Below are 14,569 nucleotides of genomic sequence, written 5' to 3' on the forward strand. Positions count from 1 at the left end.
TTAAGAATCCATTATAAAGCACGACAGCTGATATGTAACATTTAATGTAGTGTTTATGAAGGCTTTAAAGCTGCATGTAATTTAAAAACGGGACCCCATGCATTTTTTTTTCTCCCTTCATATTGAGTTTTGTGGAGGTTGTTGAAATCAGTAAATAAAATGAAGGATTTATACAGCTCTCAATATTCCTTTGCGTCACACACAGCACTCAAAGCAAAGCACACCAAAATGATATCAAATGTTGTTTATTACATGGTACAAAAAGGGGATTTCTCTTGCATAGAACACATATCATAGACACTTTTATTGTTTAAATGGCCCCGTTCAGTAATAGCTCTGTTCCTACAGCTACTTGCTTGTTCTAACCTAGCAGCTTCTGGATTGAAAGCAAAAAAAATATATATAATTTTTGGTTTCCTGCATGAAAATGGACAATATTCTTCCGGTCCCACTCCACGTCTGTGGGGCTGGAACACGGAGGATTCATAGATCATGACAAATTATCAAAAAAGCTTCTCATCTCACTGGACTCTGTACTGGTGCTCTTCTGCTGAGGTCATGTTTACTTCCTCCTTCCTGTCCGTCTCTGAGGAACTTCCTTTTCCTGCACCGTTTCCTGTATGTATTTTGGCTTCGTCGTGCTCTCAGAGTGGGCCTTCTTTACCTGATGAGGGATGAGAATGGGAGGTGTGCTCATGTTTTTACTGTACAGTTAAAGTAGCTGGGGAAAAACAATCCCAACTCACCTTTTTTCCCCCTTTATAATCATGGTCATCCTCTTTCTTCACCTTCATCTTTGTTTTGGCATCTAGCGGATGAGAAGAGGAGATCAACCCAATGAATTTAACTTTTTATGGCTGCAGGGGCAGTATTGAGTAGCTTGGATGAAAAATGAAAAGGTGCCCATTGTAAACGGCCTGCTCCTCAGTCCCAGTTGCTAATATATGCTTATTATTATTAGTATTGGATAGAAAACACTCTGAAGTTTCCAAAACTGTCAAAATATTGTCTGTGAGTATAACAGAACTGATATTGCAGGCGAAACCCTGAGGAAAGTCAAAACAGGAAGTGGCTTCTATTTTGAAAACTCCATGTTCCATAGCCTCCCTTTGCTCCATTTAAAGGGATATGAACCAGATTCCTTTCCCTATCGCTTCCTCAAGGTGTCAACAGTCTTCAGACATAGTTTCAGGCTTTTATTTAGAAAAATGAGCCAGAACAATAACATCACGTCAAGTGGTCACATGAGTTTTGCTGCTCGCGCAACAGAGTTTGGAGCTTTTCCTCTCCTACTGTGAAAGACATTTGCAGTTGATATATTATCGATTATATATTCTAAAAACAACCTGAGGAATGATTATTAAAAACGTTTGACATGTTTCTGTGGACATTATGGAAAGTATTTGGAATTTTCGTCTGCGTTGTCGTGACCACTCTTTCCTGTGGATTTCTGAACATAACACAACAAACAAACAAACGGAGGTATTTTGGATATAAAAATAATCTTTAATGGAACAAAAGGAACATTTGTTGTGTAACTGGGAGTCTCGTGAGTGAAAACATCCGAAGATCATCAAAGGTAAAAGATTGCTTTTTTGATTTGTGACCGAGCTACCTGATACTAAGTGTCCTTAATGTTTTATTGTGCGATCGATAAACTTACACAAACGCTTGGATTGCTTTCGCTGTAAAGCATAATTTCTAAATCTGACACGACAGCTGGATTAACAAAAGGCTAAACTGTGTTTTCCTATATTACACTTGTGATTTCATGAATAGTAATATTTATTGTATGTAGCGCTATGCTATTCAGCGGTTGCTGATGACACTTATCCCGATAGTGGGATTGCAGCCATGACAAGTTAAACTGGTATTACTGATGCATTCTATACCGCCAGTCAGTTTCTTAGGACTGGCCTTGTTAACCATAACTAGAGTAAGAGACTGTTGGATTGTGGAATGGGTTCTCTAGGACTGGCCTTGTTAACCACTAACTAGAGTAAGAGACTGTTGGATTGTGGAAGGGGTCTCTAGGACTGGCCTTGTTAACCACTAACTAGAGTAAGAGACTGTTGGATTGTGGAAGGGGTCTCTAGGACTGGCCTTGTTAACCACTAACTAGAGTAAGAGACTGTTGGATTGTGGGACTGGCCTTGTTAACCATTAACTAGAGTAAGAGACTGTTGGATTGTGGAAGGGGTCTCTAGGACTGGCCTTGTTAACCACTAACTAGAGTAAGAGACTGTTGGATTGTGGAAGGGGTCTCTAGGACTGGCCTTGTTAACCACTAACTAGAGTAAGAGACTGTTGGATTGTGGAAGGGGTCTCTAGGACTGGCCTTGTTAACCACTAACTAGAGTAAGAGACTGTTGGATTGTGGAAGGGGTCTCTAGGACTGGCCTTGTTAACCACTAACTAGAGTAAGAGACTGTTGGATTGTGGAAGGGGTTCTCTAGGACTGGCCTTGTTAACCACTAACTAGAGTAAGAGACTGTTGGATTGTGGAAGGGGTCTCTAGGACTGGCCTTGTTAACCATTAACTAGAGTAAGAGACTGTTGGATTGTGGAAGGGGTTCTCTAGGACTGGCCTTGTTAACCACTAACTAGAGTAAGAGACTGTTGGATTGTGGAAGGGGTCTCTTCTGTTTTAGGCTCTGCTAGTGCCTCACCTTTAGGAGCCATGGGACCTGGATCTCCCTGAAACCAGACAAAACAATCACATTACATGTCTAAAAGGTGTGTGTGTTGTGTGAGTGTGTGTGTTGTGTGATGTGTGTTGTGTGTGTGTGTGAGTTGTGTGTTGTGTGTGTGTGAGTTGTGTGTTGTGTGTGTGTGTGTGATGTGTGTGTGTGTGTGCTCACCTTGAACCACATAGTTCTGCCGTTGTGATCTCTTACAGACTTCATCCCCTCCACATAGTAACACTGGAGCCACGATTTAAAGTCAGTGTAGTCCATGTTCTCTGGGTCGTAACCTTTACCACCTAATAACACAATACATATTAATGAAATATAGCCTTGTTCTCTGGGTCGTAACCTTTACCACCTAATAACACAATACATATTAATGAAATATAGCCTTGTTCTCTGGGTCGTAACCACTAATAAAATATAGCCTTGTTCTCTGGGTCGTAACCACTAATGAAATATAGCCTTGTTCTCTGGGTCGTAACCACTAATAAAATATAGCCTTGTTCTCTGGGTCGTAACCACTAATAAAATATAGCCTTGTTCTCTGGGGTCGTAACCACTAATAAAATATAGCCTTGTTCTCTGGGGTCGTCACCACTAATAAAATATAGCCTTGTTCTCTGGGTCGTAACCACTAATAAAATATAGCCTTGTTCTCTGGGTCGTCACCACTAATAAAATATAGCCGTGTTCTCTGGGTCGTCACCACTAATAAAATATAGCCTTGGTCTCTGGGTCGTCACCACTAATAAAATATAGCCTTGTTCTCTGGGTCGTAACCACTAATAAAATATAGCCTTGTTCTCTGGGTCGTCACCACTAATAAAATATAGCCTGGTTCTCTGGGTCGTCACCACTAATAAAATATAGCCTGGTTCTCTGGGTCGTCACCACTAATAAAATATAGCCTTGTTCTCTGGGTCGTCACCACTAATAAAATATAGCCTTGTTCTCTGGGTCGTAACCACTAATAAAATATAGCCTTGTTCTCTGGGTCGTAACCACTAATGAAATATAGCCTTGTTCTCTGGGTCGTCACCACTAATAAAATATAGCCTTGTTCTCTGGGTCGTAACCACTAATGAAATATAGCCTGGTTCTCTGGGTCGTAACCACTAATAAAATATAGCCTTGTTCTCTGGGTCGTCACCACTAATAAAATATAGCCTTGTTCTCTGGGTCGTATCCACTAATAAAATATAGCCTTGTTCTCTGGGTCGTCACCACTAATAAAATATAGCCTTGTTCTCTGGGTCGTAACCACTAATGAAATATAGCCTTGTTCTCTGGGTTCACCACTAATAAAATATAGCCTTGTTCTCTGGGTCGTAACCACTAATGAAATATAGCCTTGTTCTCTGGGCCTGGTTCTCTGGGTCGTAACCACTAATAAAATATAGCCTTGTTCTCTGGGTCGTCACCACTAATAAAATATAGCCTTGTTCTCTGGGTCGTATCCACTAATAAAATATAGCCTTGTTCTCTGGGTCGTCACCACTAATAAAATATAGCCTTGTTCTCTGGGTCGTAACCACTAATGAAATATAGCCTTGTTCTCTGGGTCGTCACCACTAATAAAATATAGCCTTGTTCTCTGGGTCGTAACCACTAATGAAATATAGCCTTGTTCTCTGGGTCGTCACCACTAATAAAATATAGCCTTGTTCTCTGGGTCGTCACCAATAATAAAATATAGCCTTGTTCTCTGGGTCGTCACCACTAATAAAATATAGCCTTGTTCTCTGGGTCATAACCACTAATAAAATATAGCCTGGTTCTCTGGGTCGTCACCACTACTAAAATATAGCCTTGTTCTCTGGGTCGTAACCACTAATAAAATATAGCCTTGTTGCCACTACCACCTAATAACATTCACACAGGGAAGGAATCCTAGAAATAGAACCAATAGAACCAGAACAGTAGCCTGAATGGTTCTATTCTAAAAGACAGGAAATGAGCAAGGCTCTGAAACATTGTATTCTATAGAAAAAGTTTGTGGTCATACACACATCCTTAAAAAAAATAGGTGCTGGGCTAATGAAGAATACCAGTATAGAACAAGAAGGCCCTCTCACTGTTAAAAACATACTGTAGGTGCTGGGCTAATGAAGAATACCAGTATAGAACAAGAAGGCCCTCTCACTGTTAAAAACATACTGTAGGTGCTGGGCTAATGAAGAATACCAGTATAGAACAAGAAGGCCCGAAACTGATCTCCGTCAGGTCAAACAAACTAACTAAGTGGTCACATTCCTACTTGGTCATTTTGTAAATAAACTGAGCAACAAAAGAAACGTCCTCATTGTCAACTCCATTCATTTTTCAGCAAACTTAACATGTGCAAATATTTGTATGAACGTAACAAGATTCAACAACTGAGACATAAACTGAACAAGTTCCACAGACATGTGACTATCAGAAATTGAATAATGTGTCCCTGAACAAAGGGGGGTCAAAAGTAACAGTCAGTATCTGGTGTGGCCACCAGCTGCATTAAGTACTGCAGTGCATCTCCACCTCACAGACTGCACCAGATTTGCCAGTTCTTGCTGTGAGATGTTACCCCACTCTTCCACCAAGGCACCTGCAAGTTCCCGTACATTTCTGGAGGGGAATGGCCCTAGCCCTCACCCTCTGATCTAAGGTCCCAGACGGTCCACAGGTGCATGTTCACTCATTATTTATGGTTCATTGAACAAGCATTGGGAAACAGTGTTTAAACCCTTTACAATGAGGATCTGTGAAGTTATTTGGATTTATATATATTATCTTTGAAAGACGGGGTCCTGAAAAAGGGTCGTTTTCTTTTTTTTGTTGTTGCTGAGTTTATAATATTGTCTGTAAGTACTACACCTGCCCATCTCATTGATATCAAATTATTAGAGATACACGTTGTTTTTGAACCCACCATGTGGTCATGTGAGGTGAAATGTGTATATTTTGGAATGTGAACACTCAAGTGTGTTTGACCTGACGAATGTCCATTTCGGATTGAAACGTTGTCAACAAAGCTGTGAATTGGGGGGTTTTAAATAGTGTGAGGGCCTTCTTCTTTGTTCTTTAGTTGTATTTTGTATTCCAACAATATGTTTCATATCACGAACCAACATTAAACAACCTACCAGAACAGCGAGGAAGCGTGAGCTTTACCACCTAATAAAGCTCATCAGGCAGAGGGAACAACAGTGTTTCCTCTAAATGTTATTAGCCGTGGCGGTCAGCACTGGTGACTTCTTAAAAGGACCTTCTCCCCCCCCAAAAAAAATGTTTGGGGGGGGGTTGGGGGCCCCCTAAAGCTCCTACCCCCCCAGATGGCTTATGGTGTTAATATGCCATGGCAACAAAAAACTGACGGTGAATTAGGTTTGAAAACAGGAAACTGAACAGGAAATTAAAAAAACAAAATGACGGTAAACTTGAGGTCACTATGACTATTACATTACCAATCTCTTTCCTTTGTCCGAGAGCTGTTGATTCATAACGTTACATGGTTGGTGGTCACGTAAAATGACTCGTGTGTCTGTCAGGAAATTGAGACTTGTAAATAGGTAGGTTTAACAAGCCAATTAGGGTCATTTTTATGAGAGACTGTTCCAGTTCAGTTAAACAGTCAGCAGTGATACTGCACCCAACAGCAGAGCCATATACTGTACACAACTTGATAGTTAAATGGGAAAACTGTGAGTATATTATTGTACCTAACTTGATGACCTCCAGAGGTACTGTGTGACAGAGACGGAGCAGGTCTGGAGTCTCACTCTCATCCTCCTTCACAGCAGCTCTGTCTGAGATCTGATCAACACAGGAAACAGTAGTTAGTGGATATACGAATAACAGAAAGACTACGGCGTAGCTGCATGCTATCAGCTATACGGCGTAGCATCATGCTATCAGCTATACGGCGTAGCTGCATGCTATCAGCTATACGGCGTAGCATCATGCTATCAGCTATACGGCGTAGCATCATGCTATCAGCTATACCGCGTAGCTAGCTGCATGCTATCAGCTATACGGCGTAGCATCATGCTATCAGCTATACGGCGTAGCATCATGCTATCAGCTATACGGCGTAGCAGCATGCTATCAGCTATACGGCGTAGCAGCATGCTATCAGCTATACGGCGTAGCTGCATGCTATCAGCTATACGGCGGAGCAGCATGCTATCAGCTATACGGCGTAGCATCATGCTATCAGCTATACGGCGTAGCAGCATGCTATCAGCTATACCGCGGAGCATCATGCTATCAGCTATACCGCGGAGCATCATGCTATCAGCTATACCGCGGAGCATCATGCTATCAGCTATACCGCGGAGCATCAGCTATACCGCGTAGCAGCATGCTATCAGCTATACGGCGTAGCAGCATGCTATCAGCTATACCGCGGAGCAGCATGCTATCAGCTATACGGCGTAGCATCATGCTATCAGCTATACGGCGTAGCAGCATGCTATCAGCTATACCGCGGAGCATCATGCTATCAGCTATACCGCGGAGCATCATGCTATCAGCTATACCGCGGAGCATCATGCTATCAGCTATACGGCGTAGCATCATGCTATCAGCTATACGGCGGAGCATCATGCTATCAGCTATACGGCGGAGCATCATGCTATCAGCTATACCGCGGAGCATCATGCTATCAGCTATACGGCGGAGCATCATGCTATCAGCTATACCGCGGAGCATCATGCTATCAGCTATACGGCGTAGCATCATGCTATCAGCTATACGGCGTAGCTGCATGCTATCAGCTATACGGCGTAGCATCATGCTATCAGCTATACCGCGTAGCTGCATGCTATCAGCTATACCGCGTAGCATCATGCTATCAGCTATACGGCGTAGCATCATGCTATCAGCTATACGGCGTAGCATCATGCTATCAGCTATACCGCGGAGCATCATGCTATCAGCTATACGGCGTAGCAGCATGCTATCAGCTATACCGCGGAGCATCATGCTATCAGCTATACCGCGTAGCATCATGCTATCAGCTATACCGCGGAGCATCATGCTATCAGCTATACGGCGTAGCATCATGCTATCAGCTATACCGCAGAGCAGCATGCTATCAGCTATACGGCGTAGCATCATGCTATCAGCTATACGGCGTAGCATCATGCTATCAGCTATACCGCGGAGCAGCATGCTATCAGCTATACCGCGGAGCATCATGCTATCAGCTATACGGCGTAGCAGCATGCTATCAGCTATACCGCGGAGCATCATGCTATCAGCTATACCGCGTAGCATCATGCTATCAGCTATACCGCGGAGCATCATGCTATCAGCTATACCGCGGAGCATCATGCTATCAGCTATACCGCGGAGCATCATGCTATCAGCTATACGGCGTAGCAGCATGCTATCAGCTATACCGCGGAGCATCATGCTATCAGCTATACCGCGTAGCATCATGCTATCAGCTATACCGCGGAGCATCATGCTATCAGCTATACCGCGGAGCATCATGCTATCAGCTATACCGCGTAGCATCATGCTATCAGCTATACCGCGGAGCATCATGCTATCAGCTATACCGCGGAGCATCATGCTATCAGCTATACCGCGGAGCATCATGCTATCAGCTATACGGCGTAGCAGCATGCTATCAGCTATACCGCGGAGCATCATGCTATCAGCTATACCGCGTAGCATCATGCTATCAGCTATACCGCGGAGCATCATGCTATCAGCTATACCGCGTAGCATCATGCTATCAGCTATACCGCGGAGCATCATGCTATCAGCTATACCGCGGAGCATCATGCTATCAGCTATACCGCGGAGCATCATGCTATCAGCTATACCGCGGAGCATCATGCTATCAGCTATACGGCGTAGCAGCATGCTATCAGCTATACCGCGGAGCATCATGCTATCAGCTATACCGCGTAGCATCATGCTATCAGCTATACCGCGGAGCATCATGCTATCAGCTATACCGCGGAGCATCATGCTATCAGCTATACCGCGGAGCATCATGCTATCAGCTATACCGCGGAGCATCATGCTATCAGCTATACGGCGTAGCAGCATGCTATCAGCTATACCGCGGAGCATCATGCTATCAGCTATACGGCGGAGCATCATGCTATCAGCTATACGGCGTAGCAGCATGCTATCAGCTATACAGTACAGTAAAGTAACTTTTGGTTTACCCAAACTCAGTAATGTAATCTGATTACATTCAGTTACTTTTCGATTACTTTCCCCCTCAAGAGGCATTAGAAGTAGACAACAATGCATGTTACCAATTGAACAACATCTATTGCAGGATAAATAAATGTTAAAGTTTACATAGCTGGTCATATATGGATGTTAAAGTTTACATAGCTGGTCATATATGGATGTTAAAGTTTACATAGCTGGCCATATATGGATGTTAAAGTTTAACATCCATATATGACCAGCTATGTAAACTTTAACATCCATATATGGCCAGCTATGTAAACTTTAACATCCATATATGACCAGCTATGTAAAGTTTACTTTATGGGTTGGTTATATCTTTACATGAATATATATAATTTACAAGTCCAAAAATGGATGAAGCAAATACAGATTGCGTATTGATGTATTTTATCAGCGTGAATTAAAAGCCCCACGTTTATTCCACAGGCTGGGATCTGCACTATGAAGCTGTAACCCATGTGGCTGGCCATTGGATGACAGGCAGGTTAAACTTCTTCTGCACTATGAAGCTGTTATCCATGTGGCTGGCCATTGGTTGACAGGCAGGTTAAACTTCTTCTGCACTATGAAGCTGTTACCCATGTGGCTGGCCATTGGATGACAGGCAGGTTAAACTTCTTCTGCACTATGAAGCTGTTATCCATGTGGCTGGCCATTGGATGACAGGCAGGTTAAACTTCTTCTGCACTATGAAGCTGTTATCCATGTGGCTGGCCATTGGATGACAGGCAGGTTAAACTTCTTCTGCACTATGAAGCTGTTACCCATGTGGCTGGCCATTGGTTGACAGGCAGGTTAAACTTCTTCTGCACTATGAAGCTGTTACCCATGTGGCTGGCCATTGGTTGACAGGCAGGTTAAACTTCTTCTGCACTATGAAGCTGTTACCCATGTGGCTGGCCATTGGATGACAGGCAGGTTAAACTTCTTCTGCACTATGAAGCTGTTACCCATGTGGCTGGCCATTGGATGACAGGCAGGTTAAACTTCTTCTGCACTATGAAGCTGTTACCCATGTGGCTGGCCATTGGATGACAGGCAGGTTAAACTTCTTCTGCACTATGAAGCTGTTACCCATGTGGCTGGCCATTGGTTGACAGGCAGGTTAAACTTCTTCTGCACTATGAAGCTGTTACCCATGTGGCTGGCCATTGGTTGACAGGCAGGTTAAACTTCTTCTGCACTATGAAGCTGTTACCCATGTGGCTGGCCATTGGTTGACAGGCAGGTTAAACCTCTTCTGCACTATGAAGCTGTTACCCATGTGGCTGGCCATTGGTTGACAGGCAGCTTAAACTTCTTCATTTCAACCATCATTGGGTTCAAATACACATTTTGATGCGTGAGCAGCCATCCTCAATCCGTAAGGCGCAAATAGCTAAATGAGAGAGCAGCGGTGTGATTCACATCAATGTGCCGTGTAGATATCAATAGTAAGCGATATCTGTATCGCCGTGGAAGACGACACCACCGCTGTCATCCTTTACCTCCAAGAGTTTCTTCAAGTTGGGGCGGCAGGGTAGCCTAGTGGTTAGAGCATTGGACTAGTAACCGAAAGGTTGCAAGTTCAAATCTGTCGTTCTGCCCCTGAACAGGCAGTTAACCCACTGTTTCTAGGCCGTCATTGAAAATAAAAATTTGTTCTTAACTGACTTGCCCGGTTAAATAAAGGTAAAATTAAAATTGTTGGATAATCTTAGGATGCCGACAGCAGTCGCACGCCATTGGAAGACATCGCTTGGACTGCAAAAGCCTATTCCTGCTTTCCCCACAATCCATCAAACACATTTGATGGGTCATCATAGGGGCCTCTGACATCATAGGGGCCTCTGACATCATAGGGGCCTCTGACATCATAGGGGCCTCTGACATCATAGGGGCCTCTGACATCATAGGGGCCTCTGACATCATAGGGGCCTCTGACATCATAGGGGCCTCTGACATCATAGGGGCCTCTGACATCATAGGGGCCTCTGATTGGTGGTCAGACTCGCTCAGGTGAAACTTGCACTTTTTTTTTCAATGCTGATTTGAATGTCATTGAGAAAACAGAGAAGTGTCAGGTATTTTTTTTTCTTCTCGCAAACATCCTTTCTGAATTTAAAAGTAATCATCTAGTTTTTCCAAAAGTATCTCATCTGATTACAATATTTTTGCTGGTAACGGATTACAGTTACCGGTTTTTGTAATCCCTTAAATGTAATGCAATGGCCAGTGAACCTGGCCTGCCCTCTCACTTCTCTGTCGGTGACCTCGGTGTTGGTGACCTCCTCTTTGACCTCGGTGTTGGTGACCTCCTCTTTGACCTCGGTGTTGGTGACCTCCTCTTTGACTTCGGTGTTGGTGACCTCCTCTTTGACTTCTCTGTCGGTGACCTCCTCTTTGACCTCGGTGTTGGTGACCTCCTCTTTGACCTCGGTGTCCTCCACTTTAACAACGGACTTCCGGTCCTCGTCAGACAGATGTGTTTGAAGTCCTTCCAGAACCGTCCGAGCCTTCACAAAGGGAGGGATGTTTAATCTAAAAGAACGGAAGAAAGAGTAACTCAATTAACGCTCATTGTATCAGAAGGTCTATTACTCACAAGATTAATTATGGGGAATTTCAATTCATCAGGAAAAGGAAAGAAATGTCATAGCTGGAAAATGTGCTTGTACAACAATGGTGTTGGTAGTTTCGTTTTTTTGACTCACAATAGCCGACAACACATGGTTCTAATAGTAAAACAATCAGGCTTAACATAGATGTTGGGGCAGTGGGTCACCTAAAGAGGATCTCAGCTCTCAGGTAGTTGCCAATGCCGTTAAAGTACTTCTGGTTCAACAGAACCTCACAGATGGGCCGGTCGAACGCTCTGTCGGACAGGTGGGAAAGGACGTTCTCCCTGGAACAGAAACGACGTACGGCATTGTAGAACAGTGGTCATATAGTCACATCCATTACAAAATGTACCATCTGAACCCTGAAAACCCTTGGGTTACCATCTGAACCCTGAAAACCCCTTGGGTTACCATCTGAACTGAATGGTGGGAGGATTTGTAGACAACAAACAAGAAGAGGTGATTTAGAGAAGACGGTTTTAATGTTGATGATATCTAACCCCACTATCTCCTATTAGGTTCTGGAGTTAGAACAATGGCTACCTGTAGCTCAGGTACTCAAACATGATACAGGGCCCTCGGTTGAGTTGCCAGGTCCCGTTGGGTTGCCAGGTGCCAAAGCGGCGTGTGTCCACAAAGCTCAGAACCCTACAGGGCTTCTCATTGGTGTAGAACCGCAGGTGGGAATGTTTAGGAAGCTCCGCCTCCGTGGTGAAACGGAAGAATCCAGACATTCCGAAACGGAAGACAATGTCCATGGTCTGGACCTGGTTGACCTGACCTGTCTTCCCCCTGACAATATAATAGAATGGTATTTAATTCTCCATCTTTCAAAGTAACTTCATATTTTTGGTCCACCACCACAACAACAAAAAAACAGTAACCTTGTGGCGACTATTCCGCCTCTTAACTTCTCGGTTACCTACCGCCTGCATCTCCCCTGGGCAGAGTCACTCTTCTGGGGGGTTAGAGTGAGGCGGACCTCCTTGCCTCTGGAGGTGGCGATGATGGTGTAGGCTGGACAGGAGAAGGAGACCTCAGGGTTCTTACTGACCTCTGATTTTTGTACTGGGCCGGTGAAGACCACTCCCCCACACATCCTGTTGACAAACAGACTGGCCAAGTGTAACTCTGGACCCTCAGGCATGGTGGTGGTGTGGTTCTGAAGAAGAGATAGACAGAGAGACAAATAGAGAGGGACAGTAGATAGAGAGAGAAAGGGGTAGGAGAGGGACGGGAGACACAGCAGGACAGAGAGAGAGACAGGGGTAGGAGAGGGTCATGAGACACAGCGGGACAGAGAGAGAGACAGGGGTAGGAGAGGGACAGAGAGAGAGACAGGGGTAGGAGAGGGACAGTAGATAGAGGGAGACAGGGGTAGGAGAGGGACAGTAGATAGAGAGAGACAGGGGTAGAAGAGGGACAGGAGACACAGCAGGACAGAGAGAGAGAGACAGGGGCAGAGACGGAAACGGAGAGACGGGGACAGATAGACAACGACAAGGGGGGCCAGATAGAGGACAGGAATCAGTCTCTACACGCACTATGGGCAGAGCAACTATGTAACCAAAGTCAATGTATCTGTGATGTAACGTTAGTTAGCTAACTAACTAGGAAGCTAACTTTCACATTTTTCAATAAACAGTGTTGACATGTCTTGCAATTTGTAACAGGCAATAACTAATTTACGGGTAACTTGCATGCAAAGCTATATACAAAAGTTACTGCTAACTTGCATGAATGGACATGAGCTAGCTGGCACATGGATGTTACCAAACAAGAAGTTATGTAACGTCGATCTGCGGTCACTAAATTAGATAGCAAGGTACGATATTTGAAGCACATAACTAACTAACTTACACACGTTGTTGTTGGACATGTTATACAATTATAAATTAGATTTCCCAGTTTATATCAATGAACAATGTTTATGACGAATATTTGTTTACCTGTGCGCTGCTCCCGGGAACTTCGAGGGGAACTCACGTCAACACACCAACAGAGTGAACATGCTTGGTCGACCAGCAGCATTACTAAACTAGACTAATGGCAGATGGGACTTGTAGTCCCAACAGAGTGAACATGCTTGGTCGACCAGCAGCATTACTAAACTAGACTAATGGCAGATGGGACTTGTAGTCCCTACAGAGTGAACATGCTTGGTCGACCAGCAGCATTACTAAACTAGACTAATGGCAGATGGGACTTGTAGTCCCAACAGAGTGAACATGCTTGGTCGACCAGCAGCATTACTAAACTAGACTAATGGCAGATGGGACTTGTAGTTCCAACAGAGTGAACATGCTTGGTCGACCAGCAGCATTACTAAACTAGACTAATGGCAGATGGGACTTGTAGTCCCAACAGAGTGAACATGCTTGGTCGACCAGCAGCATTACTAAACTAGACTAATGGCAGATGGGACTTGTAGTCCCTACAGAGTGAACATGCTTGGTCGACCAGCAGCATTACTAAACTAGACTAATGGCAGATGGGACTTGTAGTCCCAACAGAGTGAACATGCTTGGTCGACCAGCAGCATTACTAAACTAGACTAATGGCAGATGGGACTTGTAGTTCCAACAGAGTGAACATGCTTGGTCGACCAGCAGCATTACTAAACTAGACTAATGGCAGATGGGACTTGTAGTCCCAACAGAGTGAACATGCTTGGTCGACCAGCAGCATTACTAAACTAGACTAATGGCAGATGGGACTTGTAGTCCCAACAGAGTGAACATGCTTGGTCGACCAGCAGCATTACTAAACTAGACTAATGGCAGATGGGACTTGTAGTCCCAACAGAGTGAACATGCTTGGTCGACCAGCAGCATTACTAAACTAGACTAATGGCAGATGGGACTTGTAGTCCCAACAGAGTGAACATGCTTGGTCGACCAGCAGCATTACTAAACTAGACTAATGGCAGATGGGACTTGTAGTCCCAACAGAGTGAACATGCTTGGTCGACCAGCAGCATTACTAAACTAGACTAATGGCAGATGGGACTTGTAGTCCCAACAGAGTGAACATGCTTGGTCGACCAGCAGCATTACTAAACTAGACTAATGGCAGATGGGA

General features: G+C 44.2%; 1 protein-coding gene across 2 annotated transcripts; it reads right to left on the reverse strand.

The window, feature by feature from the left end:
* Window positions 1-229: 229 nt before the first annotated feature.
* Window positions 230-13,541, reverse strand: neil1 (nei-like DNA glycosylase 1). 2 transcript variants are annotated; one of them, XM_065002835.1, is made up of 10 exons: window positions 13,438-13,541; window positions 12,415-12,650; window positions 12,032-12,280; window positions 11,653-11,772; window positions 11,249-11,408; window positions 6,389-6,482; window positions 2,862-2,983; window positions 2,670-2,697; window positions 747-808; window positions 230-664 (listed from the first exon to the last, which is right to left on the reverse strand). In XM_065002835.1, the coding sequence occupies exons 2-10, from the start codon at window positions 12,633-12,635 to the stop codon at window positions 563-565; spliced, it is 1,158 nt and encodes a 385-aa protein (XP_064858907.1). In that variant the 5' UTR covers window positions 12,636-12,650; window positions 13,438-13,541; the 3' UTR covers window positions 230-562. The 2 variants fall into 2 exon arrangements, with proteins under 2 accessions (XP_064858907.1, XP_064858906.1); XM_065002834.1 differs by having other exon boundaries at window positions 11,126-11,408.
* Window positions 13,542-14,569: the final 1,028 nt, after the last annotated feature.

This window comes from Oncorhynchus nerka, linkage group LG17 (genome assembly GCF_034236695.1).
Source record: "Oncorhynchus nerka isolate Pitt River linkage group LG17, Oner_Uvic_2.0, whole genome shotgun sequence".
Taxonomy (NCBI): domain Eukaryota; kingdom Metazoa; phylum Chordata; class Actinopteri; order Salmoniformes; family Salmonidae; genus Oncorhynchus; species Oncorhynchus nerka.